Source organism: Calonectris borealis, chromosome 2 (assembly GCF_964195595.1).
Source record: "Calonectris borealis chromosome 2, bCalBor7.hap1.2, whole genome shotgun sequence".
NCBI lineage: Eukaryota > Metazoa > Chordata > Aves > Procellariiformes > Procellariidae > Calonectris > Calonectris borealis.
In genome coordinates, this window is record NC_134313.1 from 2115346 (window position 1) to 2134870 (window position 19525).

The window sequence follows — 19525 nt, forward strand, 5'->3', positions numbered from 1 at the left end:
GTCTCAGGGTAGAGAGGAGGGCTGCGGGTTAAGGACACCCCAGGGAAGGCTGCCTTGCACGCAGCCCATTTCTAAAGGCTTTTTTCCAAGCCGTGCTTTATTTACCTGTTCAATATCAGAGAGCAATTCCCGCTGCAGCCTTAACATTACACGCCACAAAGTGCTAACTCTGCGAAACAGGGCTTCCTCTTAAAGGAGCACATGCCGTAACACCCTGCACCCCACCGGCGCATGGAGTACCCGTGCACCCCCAAAAATACTCCGCGAGGGGCTCTCAGGCTACACAAGAGCATCTGCGTATGGATTTGCACACACAGCATCCTCCCACTGGCACACAAATAGAGTGCATTTGCACGCTCGGGGGTGGACGGCAGCCCCACGTGCACGCCTGCAGCAAGCACACACACGCGCAGAGCTGGGGGGGAGGGATTTGCTCAGATGCTGCCTGGAATTTGCTCAGATGGTGCTGGGGGCTCCAGCGTGCTCGTCCTCTGCCCATCTGGCTCCGAACCTGGGAGGTATGGAAATAGGAGCCCATTGCAGCAACAGAGTGCAAGGGAACAGCAGAGGACAACAGACGAAGGAGCAAGGAGATGCGTCCCAGAGCTCTGTGTGTTGCTATTTTTTTTTTTCAGTGGGTGAGCTCGAGGGAGAAAAGAGGCTGAAAGGGGCTGAGGTGATTTTGCCTCTCTACTCTGCTCTGGTGAGACCCCCCCTGGAGCACTGCGTCCAGCTCTGGGGTCCCCGGCACCAGACAGACATGGACCTGTTGGAGTGGGTCCAGAGGAGGCCACAGAAATGATCAGAGGGCTGGAACAGCTCTGCTGTGGAGAGAGGCTGAGAGAGTTGGGGTTGTTCAGCCTGGAGAAGAGAAGGCTTTGGGGAGACCTTATTGCGGCCTTTCAGTACTTCAAGGGGGCTTATAAGAAAGATGGGGACAGACTTTTTAGCAGGGCCTGTTGCGACAGGACAAGGGGAAATGGTTTTAAACTGAAAGAGGGGAGATTTAGACTAGATACGAGGAAGAAATTTTTTCCAGTGAGGGTGGTGAAACCCTGGCACAGGTTGCCCAGAGAGGTGGTAGATGCCCCATCCCTGGGAACATTCCAGGTCAGGTTGGATGGGGCTGTGAGCAACCTGATCTAGTTGAAGATGTCCCTGCCCATGGCAGGGGGTTGGACTAGATGGTCTTTAAATGTCCCTTCCAACCCAAACCATTCTACAATTCTATGATTCTATAAACCACTGCCAGGACGAGAAGACGCTACAGAGTGGTGAGTCCTGTGCAGCACCTTGCCACCAGCAATGTGCCTGTGACCCGTGAGGGAGAGACAAGTCTCAAAAGACCTTGCTGAGCCATGGGTCCCCCCTTGGGTGCACCAGCCTCAGAGCCCATGGGCAGCCCAGGAGGCCTTGAGCGACCAGCGGGTCCCATCTACAGTGTGACCCTTCCCAGCCCACTGATTTGCACCGCTCTTGACTGCATCCGCTGTGGTATTGGCTCGTGTGAAATCCCATCTCCATCCCCACTGTCATCCTCGGTCATGTCCCAAGGTAGGGAGAAGGATGGAGGCTCAGGGGCATCACAAACTGCCATCCCTCACTGCAGCCCTGTCCCCAAACAAGTGCCTTCCCCAGGAACCGGGATATTGCCCAGGGTTTTCTGGTACAGGGGAGGTCCCGGAGTCCCCCCTGCCCGCCGGTGACAGATGTGCTCGTCTGCTGGTGGCTCGTGCTGCCAGTGGCTCCTCTCCTTGTGCCGGGGTGATAAATGGATTTACCCTGCATGAAATTGCTGGCAGCAGCTCAGCCCATCCATCAGCTGCTCCTTGCTCACCGCTTTTCAGTTCCCCAGGTGAGCTTGGTATCCACAGCCTTTCCCCAAGGCTCAGAAAGCCTGGGGATGGGGACAGGGACAGGAGGAGCTGGGGTCCAGGGGAGCAGGGACATCCTGGTGGAGTTCACCCCATGAGCACCCCAGGGCTTGGCATGTGGTTTCAGTGTTTGCAGACCAGCCAGAAAGCATCTTCACATCCATATTTTTAATTTCAGATTTTTAATTTGAAACTCTACCGGATATCACCCCAGTTGCATGATGGGTCTTGTCCCATTGGAGAGTCTGATCTGAGGGGGGGGCCAGCTCTGCCCTCCATCCCTGAGGGGTGGGGTGGCAGAGAGGGACGGTGGGGCAGGGGAGAGGCGGCGGTGCAGCTCCCTGCCTTGAGCTTGTGCTCATGCTTGGCAGAGCCCGACTCCGCGGAGCCCGAGGATTAATGCTTGTCCTTGCATTTCCGATGGAAACCCATCTTCTCCGGAGGAGCCGGCTTGCCTGGTACTTTTCCTGCTAAAACCTGGATGCTGGGACAGGGAAAATCTTTCCTGGGAGGACGCCGCAAGGTGATGGGGAAGGTGGTGGGGCTCCAGCCAAGCCTGGTCTTGGGTTGTCCTTATGGCATGGGACAGCAGCTATGGATGTCAGTGTGGATGTTGACCTGGATTTGGATGGGGACGTTCATTCAAAGGGATGGGGAGGGTTGACAGCAGGGTTGAAACCTGCAGCCACAGCCAGGAGAAACATGAAAGAAGTCAGGTCCTGCTAAATCGTGGATGCCCAAACACCCAGCCAGGGCTTGAGGATATTATAAATACCTCCACCAAGGGGATGCGCTGATTTACTTCCATTGGTTTCAGCTGAGCTGAAACCTTTTCCCGTCTCCTCTCGCCCTAGACATGCATTCAGATGCTGCCTGTCAGGGCTGGGAGCTGTTTCTTTCTCACCTGCAGCAGCAGAAGGAAAGGAAGAGCAAGGACAGGAGACAAAAGGAAGATTACAGCTCATGGACCAAGGATTGCACAAAGTCCCAGCCCAAAAACCTCTCCTGTTCCCTGCGGGTGAGATTTAAGAGACCAACTGAGCTGCTCTGACAGCTCACAAGGAGCATCCTGGTGCCTCGGCAAGGGTGTCCCTGATGAGGGGACCCCAGGGTCCTGCACCCACGCAAGCATTGCTCTTTGCCACCGTAGCACGGTGTTGGGGCTCAATCAATAGCTCTGGATATAAAGAGCCGCAGCAGCAGCATCGGTGTGGGCTGGGGCAGGGTAATGGATGGGAAAAGCCAGTTCACCGAGAGGAAAAAAAAAAAAAAAACCACCCAGAAAGAAAAAAAATCAATGGGCAGGATTGAGATGACATCATATCGCCATTATTATATCATCAGCCCCACGCTGCTGATTTATCACTCGGGTAATCACTCTCCTTCCGCACTCACTGGCCTCGGCTCGGCGTCTCCTGCCCTACTTAAACCAGAGCTCTCAAAAAGCAGCTCTGGGGTTAAAAAGCAGAAACTGGAGCCATTACGGGCCCTGTGACATCCCTCTGATCTCCTCATCCTTTGCAGGTGTCCCCAGAGGGATTTGGGGAAAATAACACTGCTGGTTCTTCACTATTTGCCTTTTCGCCAGGGCACGCTGGTGCGTCCTTTGGGGATGAGCTTTTGCTCGAAGGCTTCCTGAGCCTGTGCTAATCTCTTCGCTCTAATCATGTTTTCATCGTTTGCCTTTCTTTCTGCGGAGGCAAACACGGAAAGGAGAGCCCAGTCCCCTTTGAAAGGCCAGATCCTTGGTGGGGGGCATCAAAACCCTTCTTTCAAATCTTCTGATGCATCATCTGTTACACGTGTCCTGGTATCAGCATAGAAATTCAGCTTGTTGACTTTCCTACTTTCCCAGCCTCCTTTCCCATCCCTTTCTGTTGAGTTTTGGTAGAGATAACATCAGCACGGCACAACACCTTCAGCCTTTCGCTGAATACGGAAGGGAAAAGGCCACGGTGAAGATGCCACCTCTAGCTACATTTTTCTCTTAAATCACAGAAATAATCATGTTGGTCTCAGTCTGATTTAAATAAAAGACTCCCAAAAACAAACAAACAAAAAAGTCAGGAGAAAGTAAACACGCCCCAAATCGGGTAATTAAGAAGTTCAAGTCTCTGTAGAAACATTAGCTTAGTAACATTACACATGTATGGCAATTTTTAATGGCTGTTCAAGCAATTTAATATGCACTTTAATATATCTGTGTTCTCCACAATACGGGGCCTGGGCAGGGAGGCTGATTTCGGCTCAGCAAGGATTAAATGATTTGGTTATATCACATAAGCAGCTGAGGAAACGCCACCTCCCAGCCCTCAACCTGGCGATTAGAGAAGATAAGGGCAGCAACAGACCCAGCCAGCTGACCCCACGTGCCTCAGTTTCCCCTCTCTGTAGAACAGAATGCTCCAAGGAAGCAACAGCACGAGAGTTTTGGGGACCTGTCAGGAGGGCCGAGCCATCTAGACATGGGAAAAGCCAAATTTTCATGCAGGGCTGAACTGAGGCCAAGCAAAGCATCCCTCCAGAGTCCTTGCAAGCCACGTAACCCTCCTCCCTTTATTTCACAGAGCCCAGAAACTCCCTCCCAGCCTGACCCCCATCACGGGGACAGGCACCGAACTCCCCAACCCTCCCAGTCCCTCCACCTGCTATTAATTTTTGAGCTTTGCCAGGCGGTGACTCACTGGTTTTCCTCACATCCCCCTATAGCCTTCCTGCAGCCATCGCTTTCCCTCTGCTGCTAATTTTGTTGCCTTGTTAACAGTAAAAACAAAACTCTGGCCATATCATGTTCATTTTGGCAGGACTAATTCCCCGCCAGGCCCCTCGGCCTTTTTTATTGCTGCGCTCCCGCTGCGGGAGCAGCCCCCCTGCCTCGCCGTTAAACCCGAGTTTGTCACCTGATCCCCAAAGCTCGGCACGCCAGGGCTGCAGCGGTGTTGAGGCCGCGCGATCTCGTTGCACCTGACTCCCTCGCAGGCTGTGCAGCATCCAGATGTGCACTGCTCAGCCTTCAGCTGTGCTGGATTTGGTATCCAGCTGTGCCAGGCTCCAGATCCTTGTGCAGAGCTCAGCATCCAGCTGTGCGGGATTCAGTATCCAGCTGTGCAAGGCTCCTGATCTCTGTATAGGACTCAGCACCAGCCCATGAAGAGCTCAGCACCAAGCTGAGCAGCATCCAGATGTGCAGAGCTCAGCAGCCAGATGTGTCGGATTCACTGTCCAGCTGTGACAGGCTCCTCATGCCTGTGTAAGACTCAGCACCAGCCCAGGCACAGTTCAGAATCAGGCCTCACAACATCCAGATGTGCAGAGCTCAGCATCCAGCCGTGCCAGAGTCACATCCAGCTGTGCAAGGCTCCTCATCCCAGCATAGGACACATCACCAGCTCAGCATCCAGCTGTGCAGCACCCAGATGTGCAGAGCATCAGGGCACAGCATGCAGCTTGCAGGATTCAGCATCCAGCTGTGCAGGGCTCAGCACCAGGCTGTCCTGGGGCATCCTGCCCATGCGGAGGAACGGGCTTGGGCTTACGTCGGACATCCCCACCAAGGCAGGAGTCCAGGGAGAGGCAGAGACGATTCACAGCCGGCGGCTGACAGCAGGGACTCGCTCCGGGGAAAGGGCAGGGAAAGTTTTGGCAGAATGGAAACGTTTCATCACCAAGATATCATCAAGCTGAGATCTTTCCTCGGGGAAATTTTTTTTAACAAAACATTTCCAATGAGCATTTCCTTGTCTGAAAGAGTTACCTGCATGTTATGGGGGGTTGCAGTTTGGTTTTCTTTCAAAAAGTAGAGGATCTTCTGTTCCTGGATAATATGGCATGGAGGTGCTGCGCATCAATGTATTCATTGACCCTGGTTGCAGCAGCCGTGCGTTTCCCCTTGGCATCTTGCAGCATCGTCAAGGGGTTAATGAGGGATGCAGGGGAGACAGAAGGGACCTTTGAGACCCTGCCAACTTGCTGCCTGGCTGCCGGCAGCCTGGACCATGCTCCCCACCTGAGCTGGTGGCCGGAGGTGGCAGATGCCACCACCCTGCCCTGCCGCATGGCTCTGGAGGCAGCAATTTCCCCGGGGCTTGGCAGCGCAAGGTTATGGACTCTCTGATTTTTAATTAATGCGATTGACTCGGTGCGTGTTGGGAAAGGGGAGGGCCGGGGACGGGAAATTGTCCCTTCGAGGGACAAACCCTGACAACCTTGTCATCCCCAATTAGCGGGTAATTACCTCAATGACGTACGTCTTTATTAATCCAATTAATAGAGCGGGTGGCGTGACCTCGGCAGATCTGCTGACTCAGGGTGATGCTCGCCAGGAGGCGACGCGGGAAGGGGGTGGAGGAAGGAGTGAATTCCTCCTCTCCCGACCCCTCTTCTTCATCACTAATTAGAGTGGCTGTTTGCAAGCCCACACACTGGCATGGTTCGAGCAGACAGGGATGTCTTCCAGCCTGATGCCAACTGTTTCCTCTTTCGTTCCTCCTTTCCCTATCTGCCGTCCATCTGCCTTCTTGTCTGTTTGTCCCCTTATTCATCCATCTTCCAACAGACACTTCTCCGGGGAGAAATAACCCTATCTCAGCGTGTCTAGCCCCAAACGGTCATGATCCAGGACATGGGGATGTCTCCCAGCCTGGAGTGTTGGGCTCATCCCTGGTGACTTTTTTAAAGGGCTGCAAAGGTCTCAATGTACAAAGCTTCCCTGGATGGAGAAAAGCTCAGTGCTGGATGACAGGATAGATGGAGAGATAGATGGATGGGCAGATGGATCAATGGAAGGATAGAGAGGTGGATAGATATATAGATAGACTGATAGGTAGATAGATGGATGGGTAGATAGGTGGATAGATGGACTGGTAGATAGATGAATGGATAGATGGATGGACAGATAGATGGATAGACTGACTGATGGATAGGTAGATGGATGGATAGATAGATAAATAGGTAGGGAGGTAGGTGGATAGATAGACTGATAGAGGTGAATGAAGAGATGGATGGGTGGATGGATGAATGGATATTGATGGGGCTGGGGCAAAACGATTGATGATGCTGATGTGTATGTGTGTATGGGACCAGGTGTCCAGGAACCTGTGGGGATGGCTGGGCAGCCTGATGGGTGACTGGAGGGCCATGTGCAGGTTGGACGGGTGGAGAGACAGTCAGATCAATCGCCCAGGCCATACCTCTGGCGAGGCCACCGTGGAGCACGGGCAGCTGATGGTGCCCAGTATGGATGACGGTGCTGCCTGCACATGCTGATGGGCTTTGTGGACCGAAGCTGCTTGTCCTGGCCAATTGTAAAGGGGACACCCTTGCAAAGCTAGAGGGGATGCATCACAAATGGGGGTGCCCCCTTTCATGCAAGGGACAGTCCCAGGGGGCTGGTGGTCTCTGGTCTCCCCCAAGGAGGGGACACTCTGAAGGTCCCATGTTCCCAGGGCCACTGGTTGAAGTGGGATTTGCTGCTGGGAACTAACCAGGCAGGGCAGGAGCGGGGGAAGGTGGAGAGAGCTCTTTTTTTTTTCATAGCTCTCTTGTGGAGCGACCTCTCCTCTGTCTTTCCCCACAGATGGAGCCTCAATTAAATTCGGAAATACATTTTTTAATAGGACTTTCACCTCAGCTCCCTCCCGGGCTATTAAAGCCATTATGGCAGAGTTAAGTAAAGAACTAGCAGCCAGGCAATAAGCTTGAGAGCCTCTGTTGCTGTCATCATATGTTTATGGCCCAGGCAATGTTTGCTTTATTAAAGATTCAGGAGCCATTTCCGAACGGCTCAGTTCTGTCCTTCCCATTAAAGACTGGGCCCTGGCGAAGGAGGCCCTTTGTGGGTGCGGGGAAAAAGAGGGCGACTGCTCCCGAAACGAGAAAAAAATAGGATGAGCTTGTTGGGAGAGTCTGGGGGCATGGCAGGCGTTGCTCCATGGCAGGAGAGGAAGAGGGAAGAGGCAGAGCAGGGAGATGCACCCCACAGCATTGCTGGGTGCTGCAGGGAAGGGCCTCTCCGTATGCTGCAGGGTTTATTCGCCCCTGGTCCCCCGGAGTTGAGCAGGACCCACAGCTCCCAGAGGGTCATGCAGGCTGCTGGCTTGGCTCAATGCAAGGGCACATCCCTGTTTGGCCCAGCCGCTGCATCTAGCCATGCAGAGCAAGGTCACACCAGCCAGACTGGCTCCGGAGGTATGAAGGATCCCCACTGAGTACCAGGACCCTGAAAGCCCCCTTTCCCCACAGCATGACCCTCATTGCCCCATAGCATGACCCTCTTGCCCTGTAGCATGTCTACCTTGCTCTATAGCACAACCCTCTTGCTCCATAGCGCAACACCCTTGACCCACAGCATGACTCTTGCTCGATAGCACGACCCCATTGTGGTCTAGTGTGATGTCCTTGACCAATAGCATAGCCCCCTTGCTCCATAGCATGACATTCTTGCCTCCTAGCATGATCCTCTTGCTCTACAACATGACCTCCTTGCCCTATAGCACATCCGCCTTGCTCCATAACATGACCTTCCTTCATCACAGCATGATCTCCTTGCCCCATAGCATGGCCGTCTTGACCTCATTGCTTGGTGTAGACCCAGACCCAGGTCTCCCAGTGCATCCTGCAGCCTGCGAAAGTCCTACATTCCTGGTCTGGTTTCAGTCTTCTATGCCAGTGGAGTTTGTGCCACTCTTGCCCATCTCTCCTTGCTGCTATCGCAAAGGGATGGTCAGAGGCAGCTCCTCATATGGGGATGCAAATCCCGAAGTGGGGCAGCTTTGTACTTTGTCTAAGGTAAAAATTTTGCAGATTAAAATAAGGAAGAGGGGGCTGCGTGAAAACTACTAGCTTAGAAAAGGTGACCCACAATGCCTCAGGACAAGTTCTGCAGATGAATCCAGGACCAGCATCCTCCCCCATCCTCCTTTGGACTACAGAGCACAGACCCTTCAGAAACTCTCACGTCGCACAGAAAATAGGGCACGAGGGATCGAAGGAGGTTCCCTTTCCACTCCCGCCCTGCTGCCAAACCAAGTCCACCCTGGGCCGGGTCTAACCCATTCCCACACGGGAGACGCTTGCTCCCATGGATGGGAAGGTGGCTGAGCACTCCCCAGGGACCACACAGGGATGGCGGGGGGGAAGGGGCTATCCCCAGCCACCACTTTTGTCCCTGGTAGGAAGCAGCTGAGGATGACGGGCCCTGGGGACAGGCAGGTGCCTGCTCGTGGCAGCTCGCCTTCCCTCCTCTCCCAGCATTTTCCCCACTGGGAAGATGCAAAAGGACTTGTTATCGGGCAGCATCGAGGCCATCGCTAGAGCAAGAGCTGACTTGGGTGTGAGGATGTAGATCGGTTTGCAGAGTCTTGTGCGTGGAGCTACGTGCATGGGGGGGTATGTGACAATTCGGGACTCAAACACCATCCCACCCCGTGCTGGGGTGACGAAGGGCTGGCCAGGTCGTGGGGAGCAGGATTCAGCGTGAATCGACTCTGCCCTCTAGTGCAACGCTGCCAGCTCACATCCCCACCAGCTCCTGAACCTGCTGGTCTCTTCCCTGCAGCCTCCAGCGCCTTGATATGAAGCCCAGCCTTGACCCACCCGGCTCTGCTGCCCTGGTGGCTTCACACCCCTCCGGCACAGCCCCTCTCTTTGTGGCTTCAGTTTGATGGGCCTCCCACTGCCGTTTGCTGCCACGCAAGGCCATGCTGGAGGGGTTTAGCATCTCCGAGCTTCTGGGGAGCCAGGGCCAATAGAGGACCTTGCAAATCTCAAAGAGCACCTTGGCAAAACTTTTAGGATCAGCCCAGGGGAGTAAGCTCCCCATTGCAGCCCCAGTGGGGCCTGAGGGCCAGCTTGTAGGCGCAGGATGAGTGCTCCCAGTACTCCCAGCACTCCCAGCACAATTTCACCCCTTCCTTTACGGGGTGGATGGAGCTTGCTATGAGCTCAGGGTGCTCTATCCCAGAGGATGCTGCAACGCAATGCTTGATTTCTTGCCCACTTCCCCCATAAGGACCTCGCAGGATATATGGTTTAAAACAGCTTTTTACGCCATGCCTTTGCAATGCACTGGTCTCTGAAGCACCCCAGGGACACCTCTACTCACCCTTGGGTGGCAGAGTCGAGGGGTGCCAGCCTGGCTGGGCAGATGAGGGGTGCGGGTGCTGCGAGGAGCGGGTGCGTGGGACAGGGTGCTGCTGCCCTCCAGTGGGCTCAGGCTAGAAAGGAGGATGGCTGTGGGCACCTCGCTCCGCACCTAGCACATGGGTGCTCGGGAAGGGCAAGGTGGGCTGAGGATGACACCTTCCATGGGATGGAGTGAGCACTGGACAAGGGACCAAGTGGGCACAGCATCGCTCCCCTTCCTGGGAGCAGAAGAAAGCCTGCTCTGCCCCATCCTTCTCCAGAGATGATCCCACTGATCTGCTCCTGGCCCAGGACTCTTTGAAAGCAGCACTAGGTGCTGCCCGCTAACAAATTGCAAATCCAGTGTAGCAAGCAGCGAGAGCGCCTTGCACGGCTGTAATGTCCCAGCACCAAACCACATTAGGGCTGGGGGCCACCAGCCCAGTAGCTGCTTTCCCCCTGTTGTCCCCAGGGACAGGCAGGAGCATTAATTTGTAGTCAGCGACAGCTCCAGAGGAGCCATTATGGGTTACGGTACCAACGAGCCGTGAAGCGAGGAGGCAGGCGCACGGCCGCGGCTCCCAACACCGCAGGTACCTTCTCCTCTTCTATTAAGAGAGCCGTTGTGTACTTAATGGAGGGGAAAATCAAAACATCTTCCCACCACACTGGAAGGGCTGATATATGGGCTGGGAGATTTTTTTTTAATCGAGCGTGAAGCTCTGAGAAGAGGAAAATTCCACCTCAAAGGCAGGGAACTGGGCTGAACCCCTATGGGTTTGCTGGGCTTTCCCTGATGGGGTTTTCCAGGATGGTGGGCACCACTGTTTTCTGTCTCAAGGGCCCTAGAAATCAACAAGGGATAAAAATAAATCCTCTTTGCACCTCCTCTCTGATCATAAGATGCCCCTAAGAGCTGCATTAACTGGTCCCAGCCCAGAATGCCCAGACCGAGGAGCATTGCACATGGCCTCAGCTCCTGAGCCCACCCAGAGCTCCTCTCCACAGGGACAGAGGTTGGAGAGAGACTTGAAGTTCTTAGTCACTGTAAAGCTATTTTTGCAATGGTTCTTGTGCTTTCTACCCATGTTGTCCCCCACCACCAGGATCCTACAGGATCCCTTCACCTCCTGGTCCAGATGGAGAAGACAAGCACGGAGAGATCCAGCGAGGAGGCAGGGAGCACCAGGCTCTTGCTGATGGAACACACATCTCGTCTGAAAATATGTCATCAGAGGGGGAGGCAATCCCGGCTATGGAGTCACGAGTTTCCCACATCCACTGAACGTAGGTGGGAAAAGGATCTTCTGCAGCAGAACAACTTACTGTGGGTGGCTTAAAAAACCTGGTACGGCTTTGAGGTTGGTGCTGGGTACAGGAGGTCTGATGAAAGGGGAAACACCTTAAATTACAAAAATATGTCAAAAAAAAAAAAGTCAGATGCTGTTTTAACCCTTGATAGATGGGAGAAAGAGAGGATCCCCACCACCCTTTTATATATTAACCCAATGTTGAAAGCACTGACCCCGGTTCATTCCCATCTAAGAGGGTTTAAACCCACCTCTGTGTCTCTGAGGAGGAGTTACTCTGTCCTTTCACCTCCTGTGGGGTGCACTGGGGTGCACAATCCCTGAGCGAGGGACTTGTCTGACTGCCAGGAGCCATGGTCCAGCCTCACAGCCATGGGCTTGGTCATCCTCCCAGGATGGCGGGGAGGTGGGGTCCAGGGAAACACAGACCCCCAAGGGAAAACAGAAGGGGTGGTCCCATGGCTTTGCTGTTCACCAGCTACCATGAGCTCCTCCAGCGCGAGTGATACCTTTGTTCCCATTGATGTGCTCTTCCAAAAAAAAGGGAAACTCTTGTTGGAAACCTCCTTGGAAAGCCTTTTTGGAAACCCAACACCAGATCAAAACATGCTGTGTGAAGCAAAGATGATTTTCTTGAACGATTTCCTTTTTTATCCAGGAGAAAAGCCCCAACGGGATCCAGCCTGAGCCCCGCTCTCCACATCCCGTGTTACTTCCTTGAAATAACTCAAGCAACAAAGCCACCAGCTCCCATTACACCACACTAGAGATGGAGATGATGGCTCACCAAGGGCTGTCGGGCTGATTTGGATGCTTAGGAGCTCAGTTTGCCTTGGATTAGGTTGTACTAGAGCCAAATGATCTCTCCCAACCCCAACGGCTCCAGATTTATGTAAAAATCACCCCAAAGCAACCCATTTACAAGCCCAAGCTGGGGCTTTGTTCCTCTCGTGCTCGGTGCACCCAGTCCACCTGCAATTTGCAACAGAGATGCGCTACGAAGTGTTTTCAAATCAGTGCTTTTTAATCCACAAAAGGTGAGAGTCCACGTACAAATTAAAAAAAAAAACCAAACCAAACCAAAACCACCGGTGTTAGGGAAATCATCCCACTCGCACAAAACGCAACCCCTCTGCCAACAGAGGAGTTGGGTGGTGCGGGTGGAAATGCGATGCGCAGGCTCGCCGCTTGTGCGTGCTTCTTCTAAATAAATACATCTCCACCTCGGAGACATCCGTGTCGGCAACACATTTAGGATCGGGGGAAGATGGTGCCGGGATGCTTTAACGGCAAGGTGGCCTTTTCTGTGAACCTACCCCCTTCCTTACCAACTCCCGCGCCAAGCAGCTGGCAAGATTACGTAGAAAAGCTGACTGCACCAGATGGCCTCGTGGTGGCAGCCGGATCTGTAATCCGGTCTGATGATGTCTCAGTCTACGGAGAGGCCTCTTGGTCAATAACGCAGAGTTAGAAGCCCTCCTTTAGTTCTCCTTAAATAAAACTGGGGCTGAAAGCTTGGCACGTGGGCACTGAGCCACCTAGAAGAAGTCACGGTACAACCCCGGGGAGATGCTCTCGCGACGATATCCCGCTGCCAGCGCGCGTTCACTTCATTAAACTACCGCTACAAATTTGTCACGACTTAAAAAGTACAAAAATACAATTGCATCTCTGAAGGGTATTTTATACCTACCAAGATCATCCAAGCACTGAAGACCAGACAGCTCTTTAGCCTTCAGAAAAATAATGCACAAGGCAGAAATGGGATTGAGAAAATTTTGCCAATATATCTAAGCGTATATTCGGAGTCTCCCAGCATTTCCAGTACAATTACCAAGATGTATGTATCCATCAGCCCAGCTCTGGTACGAATGCTGACAGCACAGTGTTAGGGTATTAGCAACGTGTGCAAGATCCAATACTAGCACAAATTTAGTAGTTTAATAATCTGGAGGAGCTATCTTCCTGGAATTTTAATCTCATACCAAGAAAAAAACAAGGCTCTTAGCTATTAATCTACTCACATATTTAGGGCAATCCACCTCTACTGATTAAAAAAGTGAGACAACAAATGCACGTTAAGTCTTTCCCTTTTCTTCCAAAGGAGCAGGCTGTGCAGCTGGGTTGTATTTGCTGGGCCAACCTAGGTGTCCATTAAAAAAAAAAAAAAAACCAAAAAGTACTAAAAAATTGGTCAAACCCATCCTAACTTCAACCCATTTCACTGGGACATCTTCATAACTGGTACCGTGGCAGAGATGCACAGCCCAGTGCTGCCTGGGCAGGTCTGCGCCAGACCCCATGATGGGATCACCACGAGTCATCGATGCCCACGCTATCCCCTCTCCCGAAAAAGGGGAGTTGAAGGTGACCTCCAGCTGGAGCTGCTGAACCATTTGGCTCTGCCGGCAACTCTCGGCGAGCGGCGGCCGTGGTGCCATCTTCTACCTTGCAGAGAAAGCCTAGGAGACGCTAAAGAAGGTTACAGCTTTTGCTTTAATGGCTGGGGCTTGGTTTGACTGCTCCTCGCACTGAGCAGAAGACACAAACCAGTCCCTGCTTTATACCGAAGCACAGCTCCCCCCGACCCCTTAAGAGCAAAAAAAAAAAAAAAAAAAAAAAAAATTAAAAATTAAGAATAAATCAGTGTTTCCCCATATCGTTTAGCCGAGGATCGTTTAACGCAGGAGCTGGAGGAGTCCGGTGCTGTGCATCGCTCGCCTCTTTGGAGAGGATCCGACCAGCAGCACGTCCCCGGGGCGGGGGGTCCTTGCAGCACCGACACCAGCACAGCCCAGACAGGCCACCGGTGCTTGCAAGGATTCACGGGCAGCCAGCCCCGGAGCTCACGGAACACGACCTAGCCCAGTGGCCGCTTCAGTACATGGCCTCGTTGTCTCCCACCGCGGTGAAGGGGACGCCGTAGGTGCTCTTCTTGCTCCGCTTGCTCTTCTTGCTCCAGACCAGCAGCGTGCTGGCACTCTTGCTGTTCATCAGGCTCTTTCGGCTGTTCTCCTTGTTGCTCTTCAACATCCCGCTGCCCGAGGACATCGCTGCTGCCTTCTTGTCTGCCTGGTTGGGAAGGGGAATGGAGAGGGACGTGAAGCCAGGGCAGCACCTGAGTTGCAAATGTGGTGCCTGGCTTCAGCCCTGCACCTCCATCCTGGGAGCAGGACACTGGGGAACCTCTGCTCCCCATGAAGCCACCTGCTTCGGTGCTTGGCTTGAGGCTAACAGAGAAAAAGCAAAGCTTTCCATCCCTGGAAATCCTGCTTCACATTTGCTAAGACAGCTGCAAACAAACCTGCCACGCCAGAGACAGCGCAGAGCCTCGTTTAAGCAGACCACAGCCAGTCTCTGCCCCCGCAAGACCTGCAGTGTCCCACCTAAGGCTTGGGACGTGACTTACGGCTTTTGGTGCCTCTGAGCCCTGCAGGGTTATCACGCTGATCTCCACTCCCTCCTCCCCAGTGCTCTTCAGCAGCTGCACCACCTCAGCGTGCTTGGACCACTTGCAGTCCTTGCCGTTCACCGAGATGATGTAGTCTCCCTCCTTCAGCCCAGCTTCCTGCGGGGGAAGAAAGAAGATGCACATGTTTGAGCTCATGAATGCTGCTGCACAAAATCTGCTTGGTTTCCACCCCACAGGTCCCAATCCTGTGGAAACAGGGGCCACAGGGAGGGTTGAGGTCCAGCCTCCACCTACAGCATAAGGCAGCCGATGCCTTCATCATCCTAAAGATTTTACATCTGCTTTGCAGCATGCACACAAAAGTGGGATGCTCTACAGACTAAGGACCTCTTTTGCAGCTGCCGGTGATGGACACGCTTGACATCCAGCGTGCTATAAACTCCCAGCCTCGTGACTTTTTGCAGCCTTGCAAAAAGTGCATCCAGCTCTGACTCTTCGATAAAGGTTAAACGCTGCAGGTCTCCAGAAAAAAAAAAAAATATAAAAACTATTGCCTGCAAGCCTTGATCCTTGAGAAAACAGAGCAGGCTCAGCAAGGTTCTTTGCACACCCTTCATCCATCAAGGCATCAACAAGGCTCTTGACATGCTTGAAGAAAAGCATGTGCCAGCTCGGGGCTGCGGGGACAGCATCAGAGCTAGGAGCAACCCAGCCAGGACACGCCGGACCAGCTGCAATGGAAGTTTAGAACTTGTCCACACAGGGACACCCACATTTCGGTGTCTATCTGGAGACCAATCCCACCCCAGCTGAGTGCAATGAATCTTAGTAGCCCTGGGGATGCAACTGTGGTCCAGATATGGACCATATACGGTCTTTAAGAAGATTTTAGTCTCCCCAAAAGGGATGCGATCCTGCTGCTAAGGAGCGTGTTGTTACAGAGATGATGGGTGCTGGACGGCAGGGTTGATGATGAACAGCGCTGAGGGAAGGGGGAGACCTTTCGGGCGTCCCACCAGGATGCTCCAGCAAGCTTCTGCTGGAAAACCAAGTTGCCCCTGATACATCAGAAAGCCCATACAGTAAGTTTTCACTGAGATAACTCGCGTTTCAGACTTGCCATCTTGTTCCATCCACGGTCACGTCCCAAAATGGGCGAGAAGGGAGCTGGGTGCTTGCCAAAGAGAGGCTGTCAGCAGTTAAAAACTGAGCTAACCTCCATATTTTTTCCTTAGCTGTCTCCTGAAAAAAACCAAAAACCTCAATTCTTTCGTGACACCTATTCGCAAGCCCCGGGCTGAGATCTGGCAGGGATGAGTGTCCACCTGAGCACACCAATGCAGTTACTAACGGAGTGTTAAGACCTAAAACCAGCTGGTACCCCTCGAGCCAACCCCTGACACGTCACTTCCAGCATCCCCACGGGGACAGCAAGAACCTGGGGTACTCACAGCAGCGCAGCCCCCCGGGATGACACCAGCAATGAGGACGGGGGAGTCTCCTCGCAGTGTGAACCCAAAACCATTCTCTCCTCTCATCAGGTGGACTCTCCGTGCCGGGTACCACTTGTTTTTGGCCGAGAAAACCGAAAGGGGTCCCTGGGGTAAGGTAGAAACACGGAAAGCACCTTTCAGTGCAAGAACAACTCCCTCGGGATGTGCAACCTTGCAAAACACCCACTGATGGGGAGGAGGCAGAGCAAGAAAGCCTGTCTTTCTCATTTCTTTAAGGATGTGATTTTGAGCCTGCCCGGTGTTTTACCCTGCCTGCACGCCCAAAAATGCAGATTTATGCACTATAAAGCTAGAGGTGCTTAAAAGCCCATGTCAGACATTGGCTTTATGAGCAGCAGCAGTCTCGTGTGGGTTGGGAAGGACTTCAGGAGGTCTCCAGTCCAACCCTCTGCCCATAGCTTAGGTTTGGACATCCTCCCGGCACTGCCCTGCTCCTGCAAGGCAGGAGGAGGAGGTCTCGGCACAGTCAGCGAGCTGGCATCAGTTTAGACACTATAATCCTGGAGCAAATGAAACAGAAAGCTCCAGTGGGCAGAGCTCCTAAATTCCACTTTAGGAAAAAAACCTCATCACCCAAGGAGGAACGATGGGGGTTGAGGTTTTTTACCGCTGCCTGGCTCTGGGGCATGCAGCCCGGCTGGGGTGGTCCAGCAGCAGGGTGCAAGGCAGCGGGACAGGTCACCTCTTCAGAGTCAGATTTCCCCCCCCAATCTTTCCTATTTTCCTGTCTTTTTCCTACCTTTCTATTTCCACAGGAGGAGGATATACCTGCCTGCCCTGGGGCTGTTCAAAAGCAGAGATGACGCCCAACCTTTCCCTGGGTGCCTGGGGTATGGTGACAGCACAGCCAGGTCCTACAGCAGCCCCAAAGCTCAGCTCTACTCCCCAGGACCCTGTAAGCCTAAAGAGGGTAGGGATAAAGGTCCAGTAGGATTTTCCAGGTGCCTCCCAGCTGGCACCATCCTGCTCTGCTCCCCCAAAAAGCTTCCTCTAAAGGGTGCCTTCAGTTCTTCTCAGATAAAGCCCACACAAAATGCCTGTGCCCGCTCCCCCATGCAGCGGAGGAGCTTTGCGACCCATTTAGGTCTTGCAGAGACAGATCTATGCCCTCCCACCCCTCCTCCTGCACGGGTCCCTGCTTGTGAGGAGGCAGCTCGTCCTCCTTAGAAATCCGCCCGTGAGTGCAATGGCTGCACCGGGAGAGGGAGAAGAGGCTGCGGGGAGGAAGGAAACCAGGCAAGCAGAGCATGCAGGGGAGGAGGAGGAGATGTCTGCTCCCATGGGGCAACCTCCATCCCGTAGCCGTACGTACCAGCCTGTGGAAGAGGTCGGTCACCTTCACCTGGGAGAAGTTGGGGGATTTTATCTCTGGTTTCTGGTGCGTTTTGGCTAGTGGTAGGGAGAGAAAAGCACATACACGGGGCTCAGGTAGTTGCAGCAGCTGCTGCCTCTACATTGTGCTCCCCGAGAAGGGATGGTGTGACCCATAAAAGCTGGGACCTGCTCAGGCAGCTGCCAGACATGCAGCCTGGAGCTCCCACTCCCACCCGTGATGCTCCACCGCCGTGCAGGGAGCTCTGGTGCACGGCGACATGCCACAAACTCACCGTGGAGTTTTCCCACCCCATGTAACCTGTTACAAATCCCCTCCCCAGCTGCACCCCCAAAAATCCACTTACGGTGAATGTCCGGGGCATCTCCTGTTTCAAAGAAGTCCTCCTCGTGGTCGATTTCCGAATATTTGCTCAGCGAGCGTTTGTGGGCGAAGGAGAGGACCTCCTGGAGGATATCCATCTTCCGCAGGATCTTGCACAAGCCGTGGATCCTCATAGCTTCCTCGTGCTTCATGATGGCTTTCTTCAGATGAGCTTTGCCTGCAAGGGAGCAGAGAGATCGCAGCCCGAGCGGAGCGGAGCAGCCCCGCCGCCACCGCCGCCGTTCCCTCTCCGCTCGCTCGGCTGCCCACGGATGACAGCAGCCTCCGCGGCTGTGTCACCCGACGTGACTCAGGGACAGCCCAGTCACGTTCGCAGCCTGCCAGGCGTTCAACGTGCGCTAAATAGAGTAGGTCCCAGCCGTCAGCTCGAGCCCCCGATGTAGGGCTGGGAAGGGACCTTGAAGGGTGACCTACTTCACTCCCCTGGCGCCGGTGGCAGAGCTGGCAGATGTTCCCAAAAACCGCCGGCGAAGGAGCCGCCACCACGTTGCAACGCCCCTGAAGTCCCTCCTAACGCTTAACCTCAATCTCCTCCGCAAATTAACTTCTCTCCATCGCCTTGCATCCCCCGGGGAGGGGACATGGAGGACAATCAAGCCCCGACAGCCTTTTAGCTTCGGGAAGATGCAACACATCATCCTCTTTTCTAGGCTAAGCAAAGCCTTCTCCCTGCCCTGCAGGTCCTGCTTTCCGCCCTCTTCGGCATCTGCACTTGCTTTGCTCCTCTCAACTTGCCTTCAATGTGTTTCCATCCTCGTGAAAACGGAGCGGCCGAAAAATGGCCAGAAGAGATGAAATCACGATGACCCATAGGTATGAATGCAAACATCTCCTTTGCAAGAGACTGCAACCAAGATACCCGTATCCAACGCTGAAGTACCGAAAAAGCTATATATATATATATATGTACACACACGTATCATAGAAACACGTGTGCCTGTAGCATTTCCAGTTTTAGGACACATGGTGGCAACATAACCCAGGGAGATGGTTGGATTTTGCTTCAGACTTATGAGGACCACAGCCAGTGGCCTGAAAACCTCTGCTTTTCCCCGCAAGAAGTCACAATCGAGGAAATATATTGAAGTTGGATGGAAACCACAGGGGAAGAAACTCTTCAGAATAATTTTATCAAATACAATCAATCATACTTTATCAAAGCACCCACCGCCAGCCCCATCCATGGTCAAGAAAGCAACTACGTTTGATTGAATATCATCAACTCCTGCTATTTTCAAGAGATCACTGGGAATAGAGGTCAAGCATGGAAGTTGGGCAAGCTTTTGGCTCCACTCTACTGAAGATGGTGGAATATACCATGTCTGATAAAACATAATGTTATAAGACTAGGAGACAAGGGAAGGGGGGAAGAAAAAAAAAAATCCTTTCAGGGAGTTGGTTTTAATGCTGCAAGTTTCTTCCCTTCCTGTAAACCAAAACCAGAGCTGAGGCTGGCATCTGCACATTCATTTTTTACCAGCAGACGCTGAACAGAGCCCATTCCCCCCAAGAAGAGCAGGCAAAGCTGGAAGCTGGGTTGATGCAAATTGGGAAATCAGATGACAGCAGCTGAGGGT

At 53.3% G+C, this 19525-nt stretch overlaps 1 protein-coding gene across 1 annotated transcript in view; it reads right to left on the bottom strand.

Moving 5' to 3' along the window:
• Positions 1–12310: 12310 nt before the first annotated feature.
• Positions 12311–19525, bottom strand: part of RHPN1 (rhophilin Rho GTPase binding protein 1) — a 32811-nt gene continuing 25596 nt past the window's right edge. The window contains exons 11-15 of the mRNA XM_075141065.1: positions 17911–18105; positions 17544–17620; positions 16169–16315; positions 14715–14873; positions 12311–14377 (exon numbers count right to left, since the gene is read on the bottom strand). Of these exons, the coding sequence (XP_074997166.1) occupies positions 14183–14377; positions 14715–14873; positions 16169–16315; positions 17544–17620; positions 17911–18105 (773 nt within the window). The 3' untranslated portion in view covers positions 12311–14182. The remainder of the gene's footprint in view (positions 14378–14714; positions 14874–16168; positions 16316–17543; positions 17621–17910; positions 18106–19525) is intronic.